The following is a 22,775-nucleotide window of genomic DNA, read 5'->3' as shown; positions in this document are numbered from 1 at the left end:
TAACACCATGTTAACAAAATCAATGTTTATTAGATACGATGATTTCTTAGAGAACACATACCATTCACCACTTACTCTCATAACTGTCTCCCAGCAAATAATTATACTTTATATTAAATTAACTGCCCAGAAGACAATTTGATGATTTTTGGAAACAGAACACTATTATTTTACCAAAGGTACAATCAATGTCACATGTTATTATAGTGTGAGGAATTTCAACATTTTGTTCTACTTTTTTGAAAAGGGCAGGGTATAAAATTGCAAAGGACTGTAAGAGTTTAACCCAGAGCTAGATAAAACCATTTCAACAAACTTCAATATTAATTGTGAACTCTGAAGTCAAACTGCCTGGGTTCAAATCCCTGCTCTGGCAGTCTCACCAGTGACAAATTACTAACCATCTGTCTTCCAGTCTAAAAAATACAGTTGCTCGGAGAACTAAGGAAGTTAATATAAGTAGGGAAGAAGTTAATATAAGTAGGGACCTTAGAATAGTGCTTGGCACATTGTAAGTACATGCTAAGTATCATTATTATGAAAGACAATCAATGCTGCCAGGAGATAAAATCCCACCTGATTGAAACAAATAACATTGACTGACTGAAGTGAGATCTTCTTTGAACCACTCAGAAAATACGTGAGGGTGGGGTATACCTATTTTCACTATTTTGCAAGTAAAATAAATAAGTCTGTGGACAAAAGGGTGGTTTTCCATGAAATAAAGAGAACTTACCATCCATGCCGTCAACAGTACAGTTGTGATTGAGAGCTTCGAAGGAGAATCAGGTGCCCAGGAGATGGCAGTAATGTCAAATCTTGGCTAGGCTATGAAATCAACATGGGAAAAGTCACCCTTGATTGTCCCCTCTCTCACATCTCATAGGCAACAAATCTAGGATCTCACAAATCCTACGGGCTTGAAGCTCAGAATTCATCCAGAATCTGACCACTTCTCATCTCCACCTACCAACACCATCTCCCTTTATCTTGACTTCAAACTATGGTTTTAGAAACTCGGTTGATGTACCCTTTGTGGGGTACTAAATTACATGGATGGGACGGATTGTGAACAAGTATTATTGAGAGTGGTCTAAATATTAGGGCTACGATCCCATTTTATTTACTATGACACATGTGACGGCTACCTTATCCATAGCAGTCTAGTGTGTGATTCTACTCAACTGCAGCCTTAGTCACATCAGGATTTCGATTCAATACTACTCAGCAAAACTCAGAGTTGGCAGAGCTAAGAAGGGTTAAAATCATATTATTCTGTGCATTGTCCTTCTTTCATTTAATTGACTTAAAAAAAAAAAGATTTTATTTATTTGAGAGAGAGAGCATGCACAAGGGGAGTGGGGGACAGGTAAGGGAGGAGAAGCAGCCTCCCCGTTGAGCAGGCTCCAAACAGGCTCCATCCCAGGACTCTGAGATCAATGACCCGACACAAAGGCAGACACTTAAGTGACTGAGCCACCCAGGCACCCCCATTAAATTTTAATAACTGCAAGAAAAAAGTATAAATTTTCTACACTATTATTTAACTGATGAGCTTTACAGCTAACCTTGGTATGTCTAATTTCAAGTATTAATTATGATGCTTTCTTTTCATTCAACAAATATTTCTATGGAAGTACCGTGTGCACCATACTGTGTTGAGTCTCCTGGGAAACCTGCTGGACTGTAAGCTTCCTGAGGGTTAGCCAACTGTTGTATTCATCTCTATAACCAACCACCTTTTCCCCCTCAAAGCTGCGTAAGCTACCTCACCCTCACATTCAGGTCTACCCAACAACTGCCATTGGGTCTGTCTCCAAAATACTGCTCTATCTTTTTGCCTGAACCAACTGCATGGGCTTCTGGTATTGGTCTCTTTGTTATCTCTTCTCCAAACAGCAGCCACCATAATCTTTTCTTAGTAATTTTCTAGGAACGTACATCGGAGGGTGGTATTCCCTCAATAAAAAGTCTTTAAAGCAGGGACCTGGTGGTTCAGTCTGGCAAACGTCTGTCTTGGCTTAGGTCATGATCTCTGGGTCCTAGGATCCAGCTCCATGGGGGGCTCCCCGTTCGGTGGGGAATCTGCTTTTCCTTCTCCTGCAGGAGCTCTCTCTCTCAAATTAAAATAAAACAAAACAAAAACCCCCAAAAAACCTCTTTAGAGATTTCTCATTGGTTGAACCAAATTTAAAAGTCTATGAGGAAATGGATACTCTGTCCCTTGCCTATTTCTCTTCAGACTGCCTTCATCTTCCCGAACACACTGAACAGGCCTCAGGCTCTTTAGAAAGCGCTCACTCCCCTAGCTCCTTCTCACCCCTCCGGCTACCCCGTAGGCATCGATTTTTCTGAGCCTTCCAGACCACCCTACCTGAGCGGCCCCACTGGCACCCTCTCACACCTCATCCTTTTCGCGACTTTACTGCACTTTCCACTGCGGGGTGCTTGTTATGTTACTCTCCTGAGATTCTAAGCTTCGTGCGGGCATATACAATAATTCATAAATAATTTATGTCTGGAGGCCGGCACAGGCACACATTCAAGGACTATTAGCAAATCATGAATTAAAACAAAATGAATACTAAGTCCACACGGCACACATTCGGCAGGCATTTTAAAAGCCTTCTTCAGGAAAAAAACAAATCCGGCCCCTTAAGTATAGACGACGGCCCGACGCCTGGCACCTCCCCGGGGCTTCTGAGAGGAGCCCCTACCTTTCGGTCGCTCCTCAGCCGGCGCCCACCCGGCCGCTCGGACACCGCGCTTGCCCAATTCCAGTCTCGCCCGCCTGACCTCCCCGGGCTCCGCGCTGCTCGCCCTCGGAGCTCTTCAAACCTTCCCTCAGACCCGCGTGGCGGCCCCTCTCCTCAGCTGCCGGAGGGCCACCCCCACACCCAGACTCCGACTTCTCCTCACCCTATTTCCAACCGGTTCGCGTCCTACAGCCAAACCCGCCAAAATTCCAACTTGGCTCCACCCCACCTCTGACGCCAGACGCACGCCGGCTTCAGGCCGCGCTGATTGGCTAACGTCAGCATTCTTGGCGAGGACAACGGGGATGAGTTAGCGAAATGCAGACCTTGCGTAGAGCAATCTGATTGGTCCACGTGACGGCGTTCCCTCTTTGTCGGGGGTAAAGGAACTTCCGGTCGGTGAAGGCTTGGGTTCCTTTAGATAAAATCAAGTGTTCTGGCGACCCCCAGCGCCGGAAAGTTTAAGTCGTCCTGTAGGGTATATTTTACGGTGGAAACTGAATTCCTGACACTCTGTGGGACTGTGTCATCCAATCCTTCTGAGCCTCATTTTCTTTCTGTGAGGTGGAGGGTAACGCCTGAGGCCAAGAAGCCTGCACATACACACTTAAACAGGGAGCACATTCCAGACGTTTCTCCTGGCCTCACAAATGTTCTTTGTTGGACTGATCCTAGAGAGGTCTGAATAAGCTGGATGATTATTTCACAACCTCTTGTGTTCAACTGAGATGACTAGACTCAAAAACAAAAATCTGGTTCACTTTTAATTCTGTCTAACTTTGGGGAAATAACTTACCCCCTTGGGATTCTGCTTCACCGTCTGTAATATGAGATCTTAAGTCTAGATGACATTGTTTGATGCTATAGAAATCACTCTTCACAGAGGAATTTGTGGTCCACAGGCTTGGAGAATTTAAACTGGCATTAGACTAACTGTTACAGGGCCCTATTTTTCACGGGATATTTTTCAGTAAAATTCAGACTTTTTTAGGTATTTACATTCTAAAAATGGTGTTTGTACATAATTCTGAGAACTGTCATGTCTACGTGCAGGATTATATTTAGCTTCTACATAATTTGAAGGAATTCAAAGCAGAAGAGTTTTTGATGGAGCAAATGACCACTTTTTAATTAACTTTTTTTTTTTAAAGAAAAGATTTTATTTATTTGAGAGAGAGAGCATGAGAAGGGAGAAGGTCAGAGGGAGAAGCAGACTCCCTGTGGAGCTGGGAGCCAGATGTGGGACTAGATCCCGGGATTCTGGGATCATGACCTGAGTTAAAGGCAGTTACTTAACGAACTCAGCCACCCAAGCTCCCAATTAACTTTTTAAATTAAAATTTTAGTAATTAACATACAGTGCAATACTGGTTTCTGGAATAAAATCAGTGATTCATCACTTACAACACCCAGTGCTCATCCTAACTTGTGTCCTGGATACCATCACGCATCTCCCCCATCCCCCAACAACCTCCCTCCATCAACCCTCATTTGTTCTCTGTCCTTAAGAGTCTCTTAGGTTTGTTTCCCTCTATCCTTTTTTTCTTTTCCCCCTTACCATATGTTCATCTGTTTTCTTTATTAAATTCCACATATCAATGAGATCATGTAGTATTTGTCTTTCTCTGACTTTCAAATAACCATTTTAAGTCTTTTTTTATCCTCCTCTCACAGGCTCTATTCAGGCCCTGCACCACCTCACTAATTATTTCATGTAAGATTGTATCTCTATCCATTGTGTTTGCTTTCATTTTCAGAAAAACTAAAATCAGCTTTAGGATGATGAAAATAAACAATCTGGATACCATCTACACTGATTTTTTTTTCTGTGTCCTAATGGAATATTAATGCTCCTTATTACCTGAGCTTATTATATTGACCCAGGAATGGGAATAATACCATTTTTTGAGAACTGCTAGTGTTGAAAAATTCATAGTAATGGAGGAACTATTGTAATCAAATTAAAGACATCTAATTATAAAAGTTCATCATAGACTTACTGGCCATGATGCAGACATTCCTGGACCAATCTGACTTGCTTTCCAATGCTCTTTTTTTCAACCTGACTTTCCAGGTCCACTTTGCCCCCAAATCCATGCAAGAAGTAGAAAACAGTACCTAATCTAAGCTCTCAAACTTTCCTCCAGTGAGGGATTGAGGCATTATTGTTGGAGTGAGTACAGTGGTGATTTTGAGAAAGAATTAGGAGAGTAGATTCAGACGCACTGATGAAAGGGAAGGAGGTGGGAAACACAAAAAGGAGTTTAGGGTGTTTTTTGACGCAACGCACTGAAGTAGTGAACACAGGAAACAGAATAGGTTTAGGGCAGAAGACAGACTTCGTTCCAGCTTTCAGAATGAGGTATGAAAGACATGGATTTAGAGAAGCTTTATCTCCAGATCTGGGATTCAGAGGAGAGGTCTGCAATGCAGTGGTGCTGATCTTTTTGGCACAGAGTGATCACAGGCCCTTTGGGAACAGAACAAAAATGTTTCCCCCCCCCCAAGAAAAATGTACCCTCATACAGTCAAGATTTTGTATACTTTCTGAGAGGATTCACATATTTTCTCAAAGACACTCTTCCAATTAAGAACTTCTGGTGTAGATGGCCGGGGACATTGAAGCCAGCGACAGAAACTGAACAGGAGCGGCTGGAGTGGTTAGGAAAGTGGTCCCAGCTTAACCCTAGGCCTTGGCCTGACCTTCACCTGACCTTATGCTGGTCCTCTTCTAGCTGTGCCCCCCCCCCGCCCGTGTGAGGTGTCCCAGGGCTAAGGGATGCACTCATCCAAATCCTGGACAACCCCTTGTAGCCAAGCTCTCATCCTGAGACTCCGGGCTTTTTTCTCACCCCATGGTTCTGAATCTGCTTTGAGGCCCTGCAAGGCCCCTTCCCCTGGTTGTCCTTCGAGGGCGGATCCCTCTGTCCAAGGGGTCCCTATTTGATGGTGGTGGGTTGTGGGCAGAGTGGGAGTTAAAGGAAGCTTAACAACAAGGCACCGGTGTCCCCACCCTTGGAGAAAGTCTGCCAAGTGCTACACAGAACTGAGTCCAGGTGGAAGGAGAATGAAGGTTGGCAGGGCTGGGGCCATGTTTCTGTGTGAAACTCCAAGGAGACTCTAAGCTTGACCTCTAAATTTTAAAACTCTGTACCTTGGGTTTCTGTTTGTATTCTGGCTAGAGTTTTCCAGTGTAAAGAGTGGGCCTGCAGGAAAGAGATGGCCCAGGATGCCAAAGAAGGAGAGTGGTAAGAAGGGAGTGGCAAATGTCAGTGGGACAACAGGGCTTCTCCAAGTCTGGCTTGCCAGAGCAGCAGCTGCAGCAGCCCCTGGGAGCTTGTAAGAAACCAAATGCTCATGCCTGAAACCAGACTTTCTAGATCGGAAACCAAGGGTGGAACCCAGAATTCCATGTTCAGCCTTGTGGTAATTGCATCTTTCTATAGAAGTGGTTCTAAAACTTTAGAGGATACCAGAGTCATGAAAGGGCCTTTAAAACACATCACAAAACCAGAAAGGGAGAAGTTAGTGGGCTCCAGCTTCCTTTCCCCAAATGCCAGTGGGCCCTATGGCTCAGTACCTCCCTCATCACTCCTGGGGTAGTGCTCATTCTCCAGGTCCGTGTCCACCTCCCCCATTTTACAGATTATCTCTTGCATCTTCTGACCCCACCCCCTCCTCAACATCCTCACTTCTGTGAGGCTCCTTGACCTCTGGGCACCTCTCTCTTTTTTACTTCTAACTGATCTATATCCCATCTCATTCACTCCAATCCATTTCTCTTACTGCTCTTGATTATGACAAAATCTTGGCCTGGATTTTCCCTGAACAAAATTTGTGAAGGCCCTCAGTTCCCGTACTCACAAAGTTCTTGCCACTCAGGAACTTGAAATACAGACTTGAGTCCTGCCTACTTTTCCTTGAGCCTCAGCTCTTCTCTTTCCACCTGGAATCAGCCTTTCTTCCAACCACACTGAGCTGGGACTTTTCTCTTCCTAAATATTCTGGGCTCTGGCATGCCTCAGAGCCTTTGCACATGCAGATCCCTCTGCTTGGAGAGCCTGAACCCCTGAATCACCTCCTACTCATCCACCCAAGCTCAGTGTAGGCATCACCTCCTTGGTGAAGACTCTCTGACCCTTTGGACCAAGGATGGTGCTTAGCACAACTTGAGACTGGGAGGGCACATAGAACTTTCACACTGCATCATGGGTGTCTTCTGCTTCTTCTCACCGTGGTGTCCGCATCTGGAGACAAGGGAACTGTTCTTGTTCATCTTTCTATCTCTTTGCTGTCTTCCCTGCTGCTGCTGGTGGCTGGCACACAATAACTGTTCCAGAAAGAAAACAAATAGAGTATTTCCTCCTTAACAAGTCCTTTAACATCTGGAGGGTCAGTTTCTTTCTCTGGAAAGTGCTGAAATCAGTATGTAGATTCGAGGCTATTTTAGGAGGGCTCAAATGAGAATTTCCAGGACATTTTCACACACCGGTTATCAGCCATAATCACTTCCTGCCTCAGGGTCACACGGGGTTGGACAGAGATGTCGTCCATATTCTAAGAACTTACAGTCCAATGTGGGAGATGGGACATATGCATAAAAGATAAATAACATAAGGTTGGAACCAATGAGCTCCAAAATTGCTGAAGAGGAGGGAACAAATGAGGTAGAAACATTAAAATGCAGTGCAGAAGATGAACACCAGTCAAGAATTATATTCTGTTAGCAGTGAAAGGATTTAAGCAGGTAGGAGAGGAAGATCAATGTAAAGAGGAACAGAGTGGCTAAGTGCTTAGGCTTGAATTAATTATGACTGTGTATGTGGTTGTTAACTGCCGGCCACATACTAACTGTGCAATCTTGGGTCAGTTACTAAAGCCGTGTCTCAATTGACTCACCTGCAAAACAGGGCTAGTGATAGTTATTTCCTAGGACGTTTTGAGGATTAATGAGAAAAACTTGAGAATATCACGTATTGTGCCCAGCACAGGTCAGCATAAATGTGTATTAACTTCTATTCTTGCTACTTTTGTAAGGTGTTGCTTAGGGAGAGTGCGCTAACAAAGATGGGTCCCCCAGAACAGAATATACCAGAAACTGGAGGCAGACAAACCCGGTTAAAGATCATGACAGTTTCAGACTGCCAGAGTTCAAGGAAAGGGACCTGTGGAAAAGGCATTACAAGGGAAACCCAGTCTGCTTTGGTAACTGGCCGAACAAAGTTACTTCTGGCAGGAAAAGGAGAGGACAATGCCCAGGTTAGCCACATCTGGGCGCCTGGCAGAAGTGCAGAAATGGACTGGAGTGTCCAGGAGGAGTTTGTGGTGGACACGGGGGAGGCAGCAAGTTCAGTCTGAGGCGACGGTGCGGATTTCAGCAGGTACCTTTAGCTGTGGGACTGAAGCCAGGAGGATGTGTCAGGACTTCACGTGTTGATCTGGGGGGTGGTTTAGTGAGTGTATCTGCGTTCTCCAAAGCAGAGACTATAGAAGCAGAATATCCTTCAGTATGTCTACCTGGTTAGTGACCCAGATGATTATATCACTTCCTCTATCCTTGGGTTAGGCAAGCAATGCTATTCAAAATTGGAAAACTGGACCTTCTACTGGGAGGAATAGCCAGTTTCCAAAGCTCTTCCACCACTGTCTCCTTCCTGCAGATGTCTGTTTACATCTGCATTCATATCTTTCTTGCTGTATGCACAGAACTCTTCCAAGTCTTACCCCAAACTTGAGTTTGTCTGACTGGCAAAGATCCTGCACTGAGAAAAATGTTATCTTTGCTCAGAAGCAACCCTCTACTTAGCAGAAGAGGGAAACCCCACCTCCATGATTTTGCTAACAGAATATTGCCTCTATTGTGCACACAAATGTCTACTGCTTTTCAATCAACCTAGAGGCTACTTTAAACAATGGGGTATGTTCCTCCATCTAGTTACCTCAAATGATGTTTTCCATAAGGAAAGCCAATGAAACCACTAGCTTTGCTGGTTTTAATTAATTCATAAGACTGTTCAGCATATTTCTTCCTTGGTTTTGCTGGGTTTATAACCCAGCTAATAATATAACAATAACAATTATTATTATTATTATAGATGTAATATATATTGTAATACATATGCAAAATTATATATTTTTATGTGATATATATGTAAAATTATTATTATATATGTAAAATAAATTTTACCCATAATTATGGCTCTGTATATTTAAAAACTGCTATATAAACCCATCAACTTATGGAAAATTTCTGAATGAATACTTTTTGTATATTTCTCATCTTTGCAAGTACTTAGCTAGAAAAAAGTAACAAATTACTCAGTGATGACTAGAATTTTTGCAACAAGAGTACATAATGTTATTTCAGTAATTTCTAAAATGATGAACTCAGTCAAAGGATTCAAAAGACTGTAAAATTATTTCTACTTTTTGTTTGCTTCTCAGAGCAAAGCGGGTTTCTTACCTTTCATTGCTCCCCTAAGACATTTGAATGTTGGTTCAGACTTAGTTCCTGTTATACTTAAAAGCTGCAACTAGCTCTTGTATCAGGTTTCCTCCATTGAATTAATGATGGCATAATAAATTTATTTCATTAAAAGCAATCCAAGTTAGCCTTTTCATTATGAGTCAAATGGAAGTGTTAGTCAACCTTCACAAGAATCTTGATTTTATGACACACACAACATATTTTATGTTCATATTAAATAATCTTGTGCTTCGAAGTTATTTTTTTCATTTTTTAAGAAAATAATGGACTTTTAAAATTGTTTTTAAAAAAGATTTTATTTATTTGAGAAAGTCCAAAAGCAGAAGAGATCACAGAGGGAGAAAGCTGACTCACCGTTGAGTGGAGAGTCCGATGCAGGGCTTGATCCCGGAACCCCGGCATCATGACCTGAGCCAAAGGCAGACGCTTAACTGACTGAGCCACCTAGGTACCCCAAACTTTATTTTCTGGAACAGTTTTAGGATTACTGAAAAATTGAGTGCAAAGAATAAAGTTCCCATAAATCCCCTTCCACACACAATTTCTCCTATCACTAACATATTGCACTAGTTGGGGCATTTGTTATAAAGGATGAGCCAATATTGACACATAATTTTTTTTGATATGTTACTTTTAACTGAAGTCCACAGTTTACATTAGGATTCACTCTTCTGTTTCACATTCAATGGATTTTGACAAATGTAGCCACCATCACAGTATCATGCAGAATAGTTTCACTGCCCTAAAAATCCTCTGTGCTCTCACCTGTTCATCCCTCCTTCTACCTAACCCGGGGCAATCCGTGATCTTGTCTCCATAGTACTGACTTTCCTAGAGTGTCATACAGTTCAAGTCATATAGCATGTAGGCTTTTCAGGCTGGCTTCTTTCACTTAAGAGATATGCATTTAAAGTTCCTCCATGTCTTTTTGCAGTTTGATAGCTTATCTCTCTTTAGCATTGAGTAATATTCCATTGTATGGATGTACCACAGTTCATTTATGCATTTGCCTATTGATGGACTTCTCGGTTGTGTCCAAGTTTGGGCGATTATGAATAAAGCCATTGTAAACATTCATGTGCAGGTTTTGTGTGGACATAGCTTCCAATTCATTTAAATAGATACAAAGGACTGCACATTTAATTTTGCAAGAAACCACTGAACTGTCTTCCAAACTACCATTCTGTATTTCCACCAGCAGTGAATGAAAAGTTTCTGCTATCTCACATCTTCCTCAGCATCGACTGGTGCTGTGTTTTGGATTTTAGCCATTTTATTTTATTTTATTTTTAAAGGTTTTATTTATTTATTTGACAGACAGAGATCACAGGCAGGCAGAGAGGCAGGCAGAGAGAGAGAGAGGAGGAAGCAGGCTCCCTGCTGAGCAGAGAGCCTGATGCAGGGCTCGATCCCAGGACCCTAGGATCATGACCCCAGCCAAAGGCAGAGGCTTTAACCCACTGAGCCATCCAGGCGCCCTGATTTTAGCCATTTTAATAAGTGTATGGTGGTATCTCATTGTTTTTTTTCCCCCCATTTTATTTATTTTTTTCAGCATAACAGTATTCATTGTTTTTGCACAACACCCAGTGCTCCATGCAAAACGTGCCCTCCCTATTACCCACCACCTGTTCCCCCAACCTCCCACCCCTGACCCTTCAAAACCCTCAGGTTGTTTTTCAGAGTCCATAGTCTCTTATGGTTCGCCTCCCCTCCCCAATGTCCATAGCCCCCTCCCCCTCTCCCAATCCCACCCACCCCCAGCAACCCCCAGTTTGTTTTGTGAGATTAAGAGTCATTTATGGTTTGTCTCCCTCCCAATCCCATCTTGTTTCATTTATTCTTCTCCTATCCCCCTAACCCCCCATGTTGCTTCTCCATGTATCTCATTGTTTAAATCTGCAATTCCCTAATAACATCTTGTTGAGCATCTTTAAAAATGTGTTTACCAAGTGCACATCTTTGATGACATATCTATTATCTTTTGCCCATTTTTAAACTGAGTTGCTTTCTTGTTGCTGAGTTTTAAGAATTCTTTGTGTATAGAAAAAAAAGAATTCTTTTAATTTTTTTTCTTTTTATATTTTGATACCAGTCGTTCATCAGATAATGTGTTTTATAAAGACTTACTTCCAGCCTGTGGCTTGAGTTTTATTTTTGTGAACGGTATAAGGTCTGTGTCTGGATTTATTTTTTGCATGTGGAGGTCCACTGTTTGTTCCAGCATCACTTATTAAAAAATACTATCCTTTCTCCATTGAATTGCCTTTTCTCTTTTATCAAAGACCAGCTGACTACCTAGGTCTATTTCTGGGCTGTTTTGCTCCATTGATATATTTGTCTATTCTCTAACCAATATCACAATCTTGATTCCTGCAGTTTGAGAATAAGTCTTGAAGGCAGGTAGTGTCTGTCTTCCAACTTTGTCCTTCTTTTTCAATATTATGCTGGCTATTCTGGGTCTTTTGCCTCTCCATATAAACTGTTAGAATCACTTTGTCAATAACTACGAAATAACTTCCTGGGATTGTATTAACTCTGTGGATCAAGTTGGAAGAAACCAAAATCTTGATAATACTGAGTATCCCTATATAGGAACATGAAACATCGGTCCATGTATTTATTGACTTCTTTCATCAGATCTTATAAAACATGTTTTATTAGATTTATACATAAGTATTTAGTATTTTGGTCCTAATAAATTATTGTTATTTTGTTTTTAAAGTTCTAACATTCATTGCTAGTATACTGATACTGGCAATTTTTGTCTTCTGTTTTCTTAGCCTAGCTAGAGGTTTATCAATTTTGTTCATCATTTCAAATGGCCAGCTTTCAGTTTCATTGATTTTCTTTATTGGCTTCCTGGTTTGATTTCAATTCAAATTTTTATTATTTATTTTTTTCTGCTTATTTTGTGTTTAATTTTTCATTCTTTTTCTAGTTTCTTAAGTGGAAGCTTCGATTGCCAATTTTAGATCTTTCATTCAATGCTATACATTTCCTGCTAAGCTTGGCTTCCACTTCAGTCCACAGACTTTATATTGTATTTTAATTTCATTTAGTTAAAAACTTATTTAAATCTCTCGAGAATTCTTCTTTAGCCCATATATTATTTGTAAGTGTGTTAAACATCCAAACTTTTTTTTTTAAAGGTTCCCAGGTATCTTTTCGTTTTTGATTTCTAGTTTAACTCCACTGTGGTATGACAGCATATTGTGCATATGGCTTATCTTTTTCTAAATTTGGTAAGCCATGTTTTATGGTTCAGAATATGGTCTATCACAGTGAATGTTTTCCAAGAACTTGAGAAAAATGCATATTCTGCTATATTTGGAATATGAAGTATTCCATAAATGTTAATTAGATCTTGCTGATAGTGTTATTCAGAGAAACTATGGCCTTACTAATTTTTTTGACTATTGGGTCTGTTAATTACTGAGAGATTTTGAATTCTCTAACTGTGCTAGTAGGTTCTTCTATATATGCTTGCAATTCTATCATTTTTCCCTTAGGTATATTGATGCCTTGTTGTTAGGTATATATGCATTAAGGACTGTTATGTTTCTTGGAGAATTGACCCTTTCATTATTCTGTAATGTCCCTTTTTATCCCCGACAATTCTTTTCACTTTTAAGTCTTCTTTAAATTAATATAGTTACTCCAGCTTTCTTTTAATTAGTGTTACCTTGCTATTTCTTTCTCCATCCCTTTACTTATAATCTATGTGTCCTTATATTTAAAGTGGGTTTCTTATAGACAGCATATAGATGGAATCCTGTTTTTTTTTTAATCTGCTCTGACAATCTGTCTTTTAATCGGCATATTTAGATTAACGATGTTTAAAGTGAGTATTGATATAATGCGATTAATATCTACCACATTTGTTACTGTTTTCTAGTCATTGCCCTTTTCTTTGTTTCTTCTATTGTCTTTCACTCTACTTCTGGGTTTTCTGCTTTTTTAAAAAATTTTATTTTAGCTTTTCAGCGTTCTATGATTCTTTATGCACCACACCCAGTGCTCCAAGCAATACGTGCCCTCCTTAATACCCACTGCCAGGCCCACCCAGTTTTCTGCTTTTAAATGAAAATTTTATGTTATTCCATTTTTCACTCCTCTCTTAGCATATACTTCTTTAACATTTTTTTTCTCAGTGGTTGCACTGGAGTTTGCAATACGTGCGAACATCCTGTTAACAGACTATCCCACTTCCCTGCTCCCATCCCTTATAACATTGCTATTATTCATTCCACTGATCCATTAGCTATAATCACTGAATACACATGGCTATTATTATTTTGAACTGTCACTCTGTTAGATCAATTAAGAAAACAGAAAAGTCTTCATCTTCATCTACTGTTTCTCTAATAATTTTCCTTTTTTTATGTAGATCTGATTTTCTGACGGAAGTAACTTCCATTTTCTCTGCAGAATTTTTCACATTTCTTACAAAGCAGATATACTGGTAAGAAATTCCTCAATTTTTGTATGTCTCTGAAAGTCTATTTCTCCTTCATTTTGTCCAATTTCCATGGACACAGAATTGGAGGTTGGTGGTTTTTCTCTCTCAACACTTTAAGTATTTCACTCCCTTCTTCCTGCTTGCATGGTTTCTGAAGAGAGGTCTGATACATTTCTTATCCTTGCTCCTTTACAGGTAAGGTTTTGTTATTTTTTCCTTCTGGCTTCTTTCAAGATTTTCTCTTTGCCCTTGATTTTCTGCAGTTTGAATACAATATACCTAGGTGAAGATTTTTTGGTATTCAACCTGCTCGGTGATCTCTGAGCATCCTGATCTGTAGTTTGGTCTCTGTCATTAATCTTTGAAAATTCTCAGTCATAGTTACTTAGCACAATCTCTTTTCATGCTGATATTCTCATTGCACATATATTACATTAAAAAATTGTCCCATGGCTCTGGGATATTCTGTTTTTATTCTTTTTTCTCTGCATTTCAGTTTTGGAAGTTCCTATTGACATTGCTTCAGGCACAGATTCTCTTGACCATGTTCAATCTTTTCATGAGCCCACAAAAGGCATTCTTCATTTCTGTTACACTGCCTGTGATTTCTAGTATTTCATTTTGAGTTTTTCTTAGTGTTCCCATCTGTTTGCTTATATTACCCTTCATTTCCTGCATGTTGTCATCTTTCCCATTAGAGCCCTTAGGATATTAACCATAGTTGTTGTTTTTTGTTTTTTTTTTTAAATTTCCAGTCTTATATTTATCACATCTGATGCTTGCTCTGTCTTTTTAAATTGTGGTTTTTTTTAGTAGTAGTATAATTTCTTGTTGAAAAATGGAAATGATGTAGTAGGTAAAAGGAACTGAGGTAAATAAATCTATAGTGTGAAGTTTTATGTTCGCTTGGCTAAGAGCTGGACTATGCTGCAGCTCCTGGGTGTCACAGGCTAAAATTTCCTCTGGTGTCCTTGTTTTGTCTCTCCTATTGTCTTTGGGATTCCCTATATACCTCTTCTTTAATAAACCCAAAAGTGAGCAGTTCTTCTTGTTGTAATCCCATTATTAGACAGGGACCTTGCTGATGTGGTGGTAAGGTAGGGCTTGGGGAAAACAGTTCCACAGTCCTATAATAAGGTCTTGGTCTTTTACTGAGCTTCTGCCTCTGAACTATGACCTTTACAAGTCATTCTCAGACTTTTTTCTCCTCCTCAGGTGAGAGGAGTAAAGCTAGAAGGGGCTGGAGTTGGGTATTTCCTTTCTCCTAGGTCAGTAAGGTTCTGATATAACCCAGCAGTTTAGGGTCTGGAAAAAACAATTTCCCTTGAGGGACAGAATTCCTAAGAACAGAGTACTTTGGTGTATTTCAAAATGGCTTTCCCTCTTCCCCTGCTAAAAGTATGGGAGAATTTTTAGAAATCTTCACTGTGGGGATCTTCTAGGGCTCCTGGAGGTAAAAGTCATGCAAGTGTGGGGTGCTCTTCAGAATGGACTCCTATTAAAGCTTTTAATTTTCAAGTTTGTCCATGCTGAGCCTTTGGCAATTCTTCAATTATAGTTTAAGTTCTCCTACTAAGACACTAGTTCCTACTGTGGTTTTTGCTCCTGAGACCCTGATCTGGTAATCTGAGACTCTCTGTATCTGTCTGACTGTCTCTCCAATTTCTGGGCAGTGGTTTGCCCTGTGACTTCAGTTCTCTGAGGGATTTAAGAAGAGTTAGTGATTTTCAGTCTGTTCAGCCTTTTCCTTGTTAAGAGGATGGAGTGATGACTTTCAAGCTCCTTATATGCCAGACTAGATCAAAATTATTTTAAAATATAATACTTGAAGACAATACTGTCATCTTATTTAACTGTAAAATTTCCATTGTCTCATTCCTATTTCTTCCCAGTACTCATGTCCCTAATGCTCCCATTTTCCACACTTTGAGAACACAGGATAGTGGGTTCCAGAGAGAGGCTGACATTCCAATGAAGTGTCATTACCTGGTAACATGGGAGCTGGACCTCTGAAGAGACTCAGTTAGTTAGAGAAGACATGCACAGTTTACAAGCTGTTTACCAAACTGTTTACCAAACAATGGCTTTAATTTAAACTGACTATATGAACTTGCCTTCATTTGCAGTTCTTTTAATTATCCAGCAAACAATTTGATCACAGCTTTAATAAGCCACTCACATTATTACCTCAGAGTTGGAATCAGCTTATATTTTTACTTGAACAACATAAAAGGATAGTCCCTTAACTTAAATGTGAAACCACTTGGGTTGCTTTTCTAGTTAAGACTCTAGAGAAATCAATTTCCTCCAATACAAAATAGTAAGGAAAAAAAATTTAAACTAGGAACTATAATCGATAAGTTAAAATGAAAATTTCATGGTTACTTTAGACATATCTTTCACAAGCATTCTCCCTGGATTGAGATGGGGGAATCCAAGCTACTGGTCAATCTGTGTGTTCTCTTGGCATGAACACAGAATTAACTGTTTTGATTTCTGGCTTAAAAAACATATATGCATAAATAAACACACGCACGCACACACGCACACACACACGTTATTAAATCAAGTTTGCCTAAGAGAGATTATTATGATAAACCCAGAGTATATCTTTTAAGTTTCTTCTAAATGTTTAGGATATAGACACACAAAGACACTGTTTACTTTGATGACTGGCTCAGTATTAGCTAATCTCGGTAAACTGTGGGTTTACAGAATAGAGAAAATCCCTATCTTTTTACCTCCTTAGCAGGAATAATTTCTAATTCAAACAACACATACTAGTCTCTAGTAAGGGGATTTGCTTATATCATAGAATTCACCAAACAGACTTGAATAAGCATTAAGTTTATACAAAGCCGAATATGGGAAACATCCCATGAACTTGGCCAATCATATACGAACAATGTGAACTATTCAAAAGCAAAATTTTATTTTGCAATACCTATTTTTGTGATTATGAATATACAGCCTGATCCAGGGAAATTAATAGGCAGCTGTTCTTTCTTAGAAATTAATAAACTATCTATTGTACAAGCCCATACACGTGGGGCTACAATGAAACCAGTGAACTTAATGTATGTTCTTCACGTACACCAATACATTTTCACTCTTCTGAATGATCAAGTAAAAGCCCACAGCACTCATAGGAAAAGAGCCCCATCCTAACTATGGTACAGTTAGTGCAGGTGCAATAAAACCACAACATACACACGACCTCATACAGATGTGTCTTAAAGGATGAAGAAAAAGAACAATACAATTTATTAAAAAAAAAAAAACTCCAAAGATACTATTGATTAAATCTCTGACCACTTCATTTTTCCTGCCTCCTTAAAAGACTCTCTCAAAAGTTTATCTGTGAGGCCTCCTCCTTCATTTATATTCACTCTGTCCCATGATGTCACAAGCTCATTAACTGCGTGAGTAGTTCAGCTCCCGTATGTGGAACATTTAAAAAAAAAAAGGAAAGAAAAAAAAAGAATCTATTATCAGAAGAGTGATATGTTAAGGATTCTAAGGAAATCCACATAAAATGTCCCATTTAGAACATACTCATTTTCTTTCTCCCTAAAATAAACATAATGAGGCAAAATGTTTGTGTGAAAACAAATAACACAGAAGCACAACTCTTGAGGAAAAAAATCTTGATATTTACCAACAGTCTGGGGGCAAGTAAGATGTGAACACTTAAATGATGCAGTCCATAACATGGATCTGGAGCGTGTCTATGTCGGGTAGAACTTCTCCACATTTGGGGCAGGAATGAATTGGAATATTCCGCTGCTGCTGCTGCCTCCAGTTTCTGTCCTCAGCTCCTGGGAATAGGCATTAAATGAAACACTTCCATTTCTTCCATGTTGTAAGTGGTTTTGATTTTAATAACAAATGATGAATGTTAACATCTATTAAATTTTGCAAGTGATACCTAAAGGGGAGTGAATACAGGGAATTTGGTGGGGGGGTCTTTAACTTAAGACATCTACACACATAGAGAAGATCTCCCAAAATGGTACCCGCTTTCCTATTACTTTGAGATTTGGGCTCTAGTCCAGATTGTAGGCACGTGACAACATGTGGTTTCAGTTTTAGGTGCAGGACAATATGTGCTATAATAAAAACAAGAATATCTGAAAGAATGAGCTAAAGAGGAGAGAAGGTGGAGAGGACAGTGAGCAGCACACAGAGAGACAGCCAGAAAAGTGTGAAGCTTCTCAGAAGCAGAAACAACTACATTCATTTGGCCCATGCATCTGAGACCCAGGGAGGTGGACAAGAGGGGTACAGAGACGGTGGGGACTTCAGGTGAGAAAAGCGACAGCAGGGATGTATAAGGAAAGGGCCACACTGTGTCATGCACAAGGCAGGTTAGTGGGAGGACTGAAAAGGGCCCCCAGATGAGACCCATTGCACTTAAGAGGAGTTCTGGTGTAGGTAAGGGCTGCCCAGGCAAAGTAAGTGATGAGAAAGAATGGGTCATGGCATTCCATCCAATTTTAGAACTGCAATGAGGGTCAAGTCTAAATTAAAGAATGCTTGAGGGGCGCCTGGGTGGCTCAGTGGGTTAAGCCGCTGCCTTCGGCTCAGGTCATGATCTCAGGGTCCTGGGATTGAGCCCCGCATCGGGCTCTCTGCTCAGCAGGGAGCCTGCTTCCCTCTCTCTCTCTCTGCCTGCCTCTCTGTCTACTTGTGATCTCTCTCTGTCAAATAAATAAATAAAATCTTTAAAAAAAAAAAAAGAATGCTTGAAATAAGCCTTGACTCTAAATAGGTCCCACCTGTGCAAACTGTGATCGATGCTAGAAGTGACTTCTGGCTCCCGGGACATCTCCTTGGTCTGACTTTTTTGGACCAATGCAGACCATTTTGGTCTGAGGACTTTCAGTCAGCCCCTGAAATGTTTGTTTTTGGAGGCTGCTAGTGGAGGCAACATTTAACATGGTTTTTGGCTTCTGAGCATATTATTTGATTGAATAATATGTGAGACAATTACAGACAGTTTGTGTTCAGCAAACAGCCTTAAACAGAAATACTGACAAGGCGGGCGTCTGGGTGGCTCAGTTGGCTAAGCAACTGCCTTTGGCTCAGGTCATGATCCTGGAGTCCTAGGATGGAGTCCTACGTTGGGCTCCGTGCTGGGCAGGGAGTCTGCTTCTCCCGCTGACCTCTTTCCTCTCGTGCTCTCTCTCTCAAACAAATAATAAAATCTTAAAAAAAAAAATCTTTAAAAAAAAAAAGAAAGAAATACTGACAAGGCATGAGTTCATGCCCTGAAAGTGGGGGACTTTCTAATGGTCTCATGGTCTTAGATCAGGAGTTAATCAACTTTTTCTGCTCTAGATGACAACTGGCCACTGACCAGGGACTGCTGATTCTTCATTTTAAAACTTTCTTGTGTCCACCTGTGCCTCTTTTTTTTTTTTTTTTTTTAAATCTGGGTCTAGGTTTTGAGACTCAGATTTGGGCTGTTTTATTAGTTGGTTCATGGGTTCCCTCTACCTCCCAGCTCTTTGCTATAAAATAAGCTTAGTCGGTCTTCATTGTTAACACATCACCCTCCTCTCTGCCTTGGACCCTTTATTCTCATATGGTACTTATGTAAATCCTAGCTCAAGGTCAAGCTTAAAGTCACACCTTTTCAAGGCCTTTCTCAGCTCCCCTGGCCCCCCAGTGATCAACCTGTCCTCTGACCTTCAGCACCATTATTTCTATTACTCAAATATTATCTTGTTTTATGAACCCATCCTTTTATGTACACATCCTGTCTCTCCAACCAAGCCACATGTCACCATGGACCTGACCAGGCCTTGTGCTCAGCTGAGTGTCCCAGGTGCGATGATGGCCACAGGTGACTATACTGATGAAATACAGTTAAGAGGGGCTACTGTTTAAGGCAGCTTTGTTGTGAAGCTAAAAAAAATTATAATAATAAAAATAAAATAAATATCTCAATACAGTCTGTTTGGAATATTGCTTTTTATAAGACAAAAAGCTTATTAGGATAATCATGAATAAATGTGTCCTTTGTGATGATTTCTGGATTATAAATATATGTAGAAGAGTATGTGACCTTTTTTTTTTTTTAACATGAATAGGCATTTGCCTTCTTTAATTACGACAAAAGAAAAACTTCTCCTAAGAAATTCAGGTGCTCTTGCACTCTTTTGGATCCAAAACACTGCTGCAGACACTTTTGATAACAGAGGAATATGGGTGTTTCTGGGATATTTAAAACCAGATTAGGGAAAATGTCTGGTGGTGCTCAAGTGGGTAGACACAGCTTTTGGGGAAGAACACAGCTTTACCCTGTGACAGTAAACATGCCTGAGGCCAGTGTTCATGTCAGTGCACAGTGAACTCAGTAAATGAGAACATTATTATGTGCATAACACCAGGTAATAGGTGAAGTTACAAGTTATGGGAGAGCTTCATTAATATGGTACTTAGATGCATATTTAGAACACATACGTATTATAAAATCAAATAGCAGATGAGTACTACAACAGGAAGAGAGTACTTCTGAAATTCAGGAGGGAGAGGTCACATTCTGCTGGAATCCTAGAGATAGTATTTGAAATGGGTTTTACAGATGGGATAGGAGTTCACTGGAAAGAGATGGGAGGGAGACAGGGAGATGAGTGAGTGAAGGACACCGCGTAACCAAGTACACGCAGGTATACAAGCCTAGAGCAAGTTCAAGGAAGGGGAGTGATTCAGTTGGCTAACAGCTGTAGAGAATTAGAGGGAGAAAGGTTAAAGGTTCAGCTACACCAGGTCTTCAGTACTAACATGAAGAGTCTGGTGTCTGGATTCAGTTGGTAATGGATGAAGAACAGGGTACACAGGAATTAAGGCTGAGGGGTGCTACATTCTTCACAGTTTGATCTGGAATTTTCATGTAAAATGTAGTGTCTTCACTACATTTGTCTTCAAGCATTCTCTTTACAGGATAGTTATTCCCTGGAACCCTGATCACCTACAATCACACGCAACTCACCTCTCTGAACGAGGTAGGCCTGCTGGTCGGAGTCACTGGTTCTCGCCCCATGACGGCTCTGCATCTCCATCAAGGACTGCCTGCTGGGATGAAAAGCAACAGGATAGTGATGTTCTAACGCCCTGAAATATGACAACATTAGACAGACATTCAACAGCGGGATGGAGAAAAAAAAGCTGAAAAATGAATGCAAGGTTCATAGAAACCAGATATTAAGGATTAAGTTGAATGTTAAATATTATTGGCACTAAGACACAGAGTAGTGAAAGAAATGAATAATCAGAATGAAATATATCAATCAGTAAATAACCACACTGTCAATTGATAATGGAATGGATTAGAAAAAAGTGGTATATTTCTAAAACAAGACACGATAGAGCAATTAGAATGAAATAAACTGCATATATACACACAACCTCCCAGAGTTTAAAATCCCAGTGTGAGATAAAGCCAGCTGCAGAACAGTATCTAGTGACCATCCTGTAACTTACATACAGAGAAACAAATACTATGTTGTTTCAAGATATGTCATAGGTATTATACTGATACTATGTAGAAGTATACAATAGATGGGGATGTTACCACTCAAACTCCAGGCAGTATAAAATATCCACAATGCAGGGGGGCCTGGGTGGTTCAGTGGGTTAAAGCCTCTGCCTTCCGCTCAGGTCATGATCCCAGGGTCCTGGGATTGAGCCCCACATCGGGCTCTCTGCTCAGCGGGGGAGCCTGCTCCCCTCTCTCTCTCTCTGCCTGCCTCTGCCTACTTGTGATCTCTGTGTCACATAAATAAATAAAATCTTAAAAAAAAATCCATGATGCAAATCAATGTATGTCATTGTCAATTCTGGGTGGGGCACATCATAGTGTGTGACATTCTATCCCTGTATTTTTCTATTTCTATTTGTTTCCAATTTTTCTCAAAATGAACATTTAAAAGACAGAAGTAATTTCAGCCATATTTTCTTTTTGAAACTTTACAAAATTGAAGTGTTTATGACTTTGTACCCCTCAGGACAGCAGGACAGGGCTTCGGAACACACAAGGTCACGTCTTCACAGCATGTCTGAAAGCAAAGAACTCATCACGTTCCCATAGGACGCGGCTAAGCCTCTCGGGAAGTTGCGCTGAGTGTCAGGGACACAGTCAAGCCAAGTGTGCTCAACTTGATCCCGACAGCTCATAGGGAGCATCTCGGAGAGGCCCCCAGGCTCAGCCTGTGCCCTGGGCTCCCGGCGTGTGCTCCCAGCCTTCCTGAGCCTCACCTACTTCCGTCTTCAAAAACATTATCCTCTTTCAGCAGGACTGCCAGCTGTAGGGCCAGCTGCTCCTTCTCTTCGTGAATCTTCTCTCTCGCTGCTCTTTCAGCGTGGAAGTCTGAACAGTAAACCTCCATCTGGTAGAAGGTAAGAGAGACAGAAGTTACTACCTAGACGAACCCATGGATACTCTACAGCCCACTGGGTGACGGGGCACAGGGGAAGTGCTGCCTTCTGTGATTCCGTCATCAGGAACAGGTGTGCACGGTCCTGGTAGAAACCAGCACATGACTTCCCAACCTTCACATGGAAGACAAATTGTGTGTGCATGTGCATGCATGCACGCGCACACTTTAGACAATCAGAACCCAACAATAACATTGATATAGGTGGTTTAAGTACTGCACATAACATTTGTTCAGTAAAATTTTCCAGTCTTTCTTTTTTTTTTTTTAGATTTTATTTATTTATTTGACAGAGAAACAGCGAGAGCAGGAGCACAAGCAGAGGGAGTGGGAGAGGGAAAGTGGGCTTCCCACTGAGGAGGGAGCCTGATGCGGGGCTCCATCCCAGGATTCTGGGATCATGACCTGAGCCAAAGGCAGGTGCTTAATGACTGAGCCGTCCAGGCGCCCCAATTCTCTGGTCTTTTTTAAAAAATCATATTCAGGGGCACCTGGGTGGCTCAGTGGGTTAAGCCTCTGCCTTTGGCTCAGGTCATGATCTCAGGGTCCTGGGATCGAGCTGCGGGGGCTTTCTGCTCAGCAGGGAGCCTGCTTCCCCCACTCTCTCTCCGCCTGCCTCTCTGCCTGCT

At 40.8% G+C, this 22,775-nt stretch overlaps 2 protein-coding genes across 5 annotated transcripts in view; both read right to left on the bottom strand.

Annotated features, from left to right (window-relative positions):
- LOC123945828 (protein MCM10 homolog) overlaps positions 1-2,857 on the bottom strand; it is a 38,753-nt gene extending 35,896 nt beyond the window's left edge. Inside the window, exons 1-2 of the mRNA XM_046010758.1 lie at positions 2,718-2,857; positions 737-828 (exon numbers count right to left, since the gene is read on the bottom strand). Of these exons, the coding sequence (XP_045866714.1) occupies positions 737-743 (7 nt within the window). The 5' untranslated portion in view covers positions 744-828; positions 2,718-2,857. The remainder of the gene's footprint in view (positions 1-736; positions 829-2,717) is intronic.
- Positions 2,858-7,070: 4,213 nt separating this feature from the next.
- The window catches only part of OPTN (optineurin), a 60,546-nt gene continuing 44,841 nt past the window's right edge, over positions 7,071-22,775 (bottom strand). The window contains exons 12-15 of one of the 4 annotated variants that reach the window (XM_046012841.1): positions 21,968-22,098; positions 20,703-20,785; positions 17,364-17,523; positions 7,071-7,086 (exon numbers count right to left, since the gene is read on the bottom strand). In XM_046012841.1, coding sequence (XP_045868797.1) covers positions 17,396-17,523; positions 20,703-20,785; positions 21,968-22,098 — 342 coding nt within the window. In that variant the 3' untranslated portion in view covers positions 7,071-7,086; positions 17,364-17,395. Of the gene's footprint in view, positions 7,087-15,870; positions 17,144-17,335; positions 17,524-20,702; positions 20,786-21,967; positions 22,099-22,775 lie in introns of those variants that run through there. The other 3 variants (XM_046012840.1, XM_046012839.1, XM_046012842.1) reach the window with 3 other exon arrangements.

This window comes from Meles meles, chromosome 7 (assembly GCF_922984935.1).
Source record: "Meles meles chromosome 7, mMelMel3.1 paternal haplotype, whole genome shotgun sequence".
NCBI lineage: Eukaryota > Metazoa > Chordata > Mammalia > Carnivora > Mustelidae > Meles > Meles meles.
Note: the sequence above shows the minus strand (reverse complement) of the source record. Positions and strands in the feature narration are given on the sequence as shown.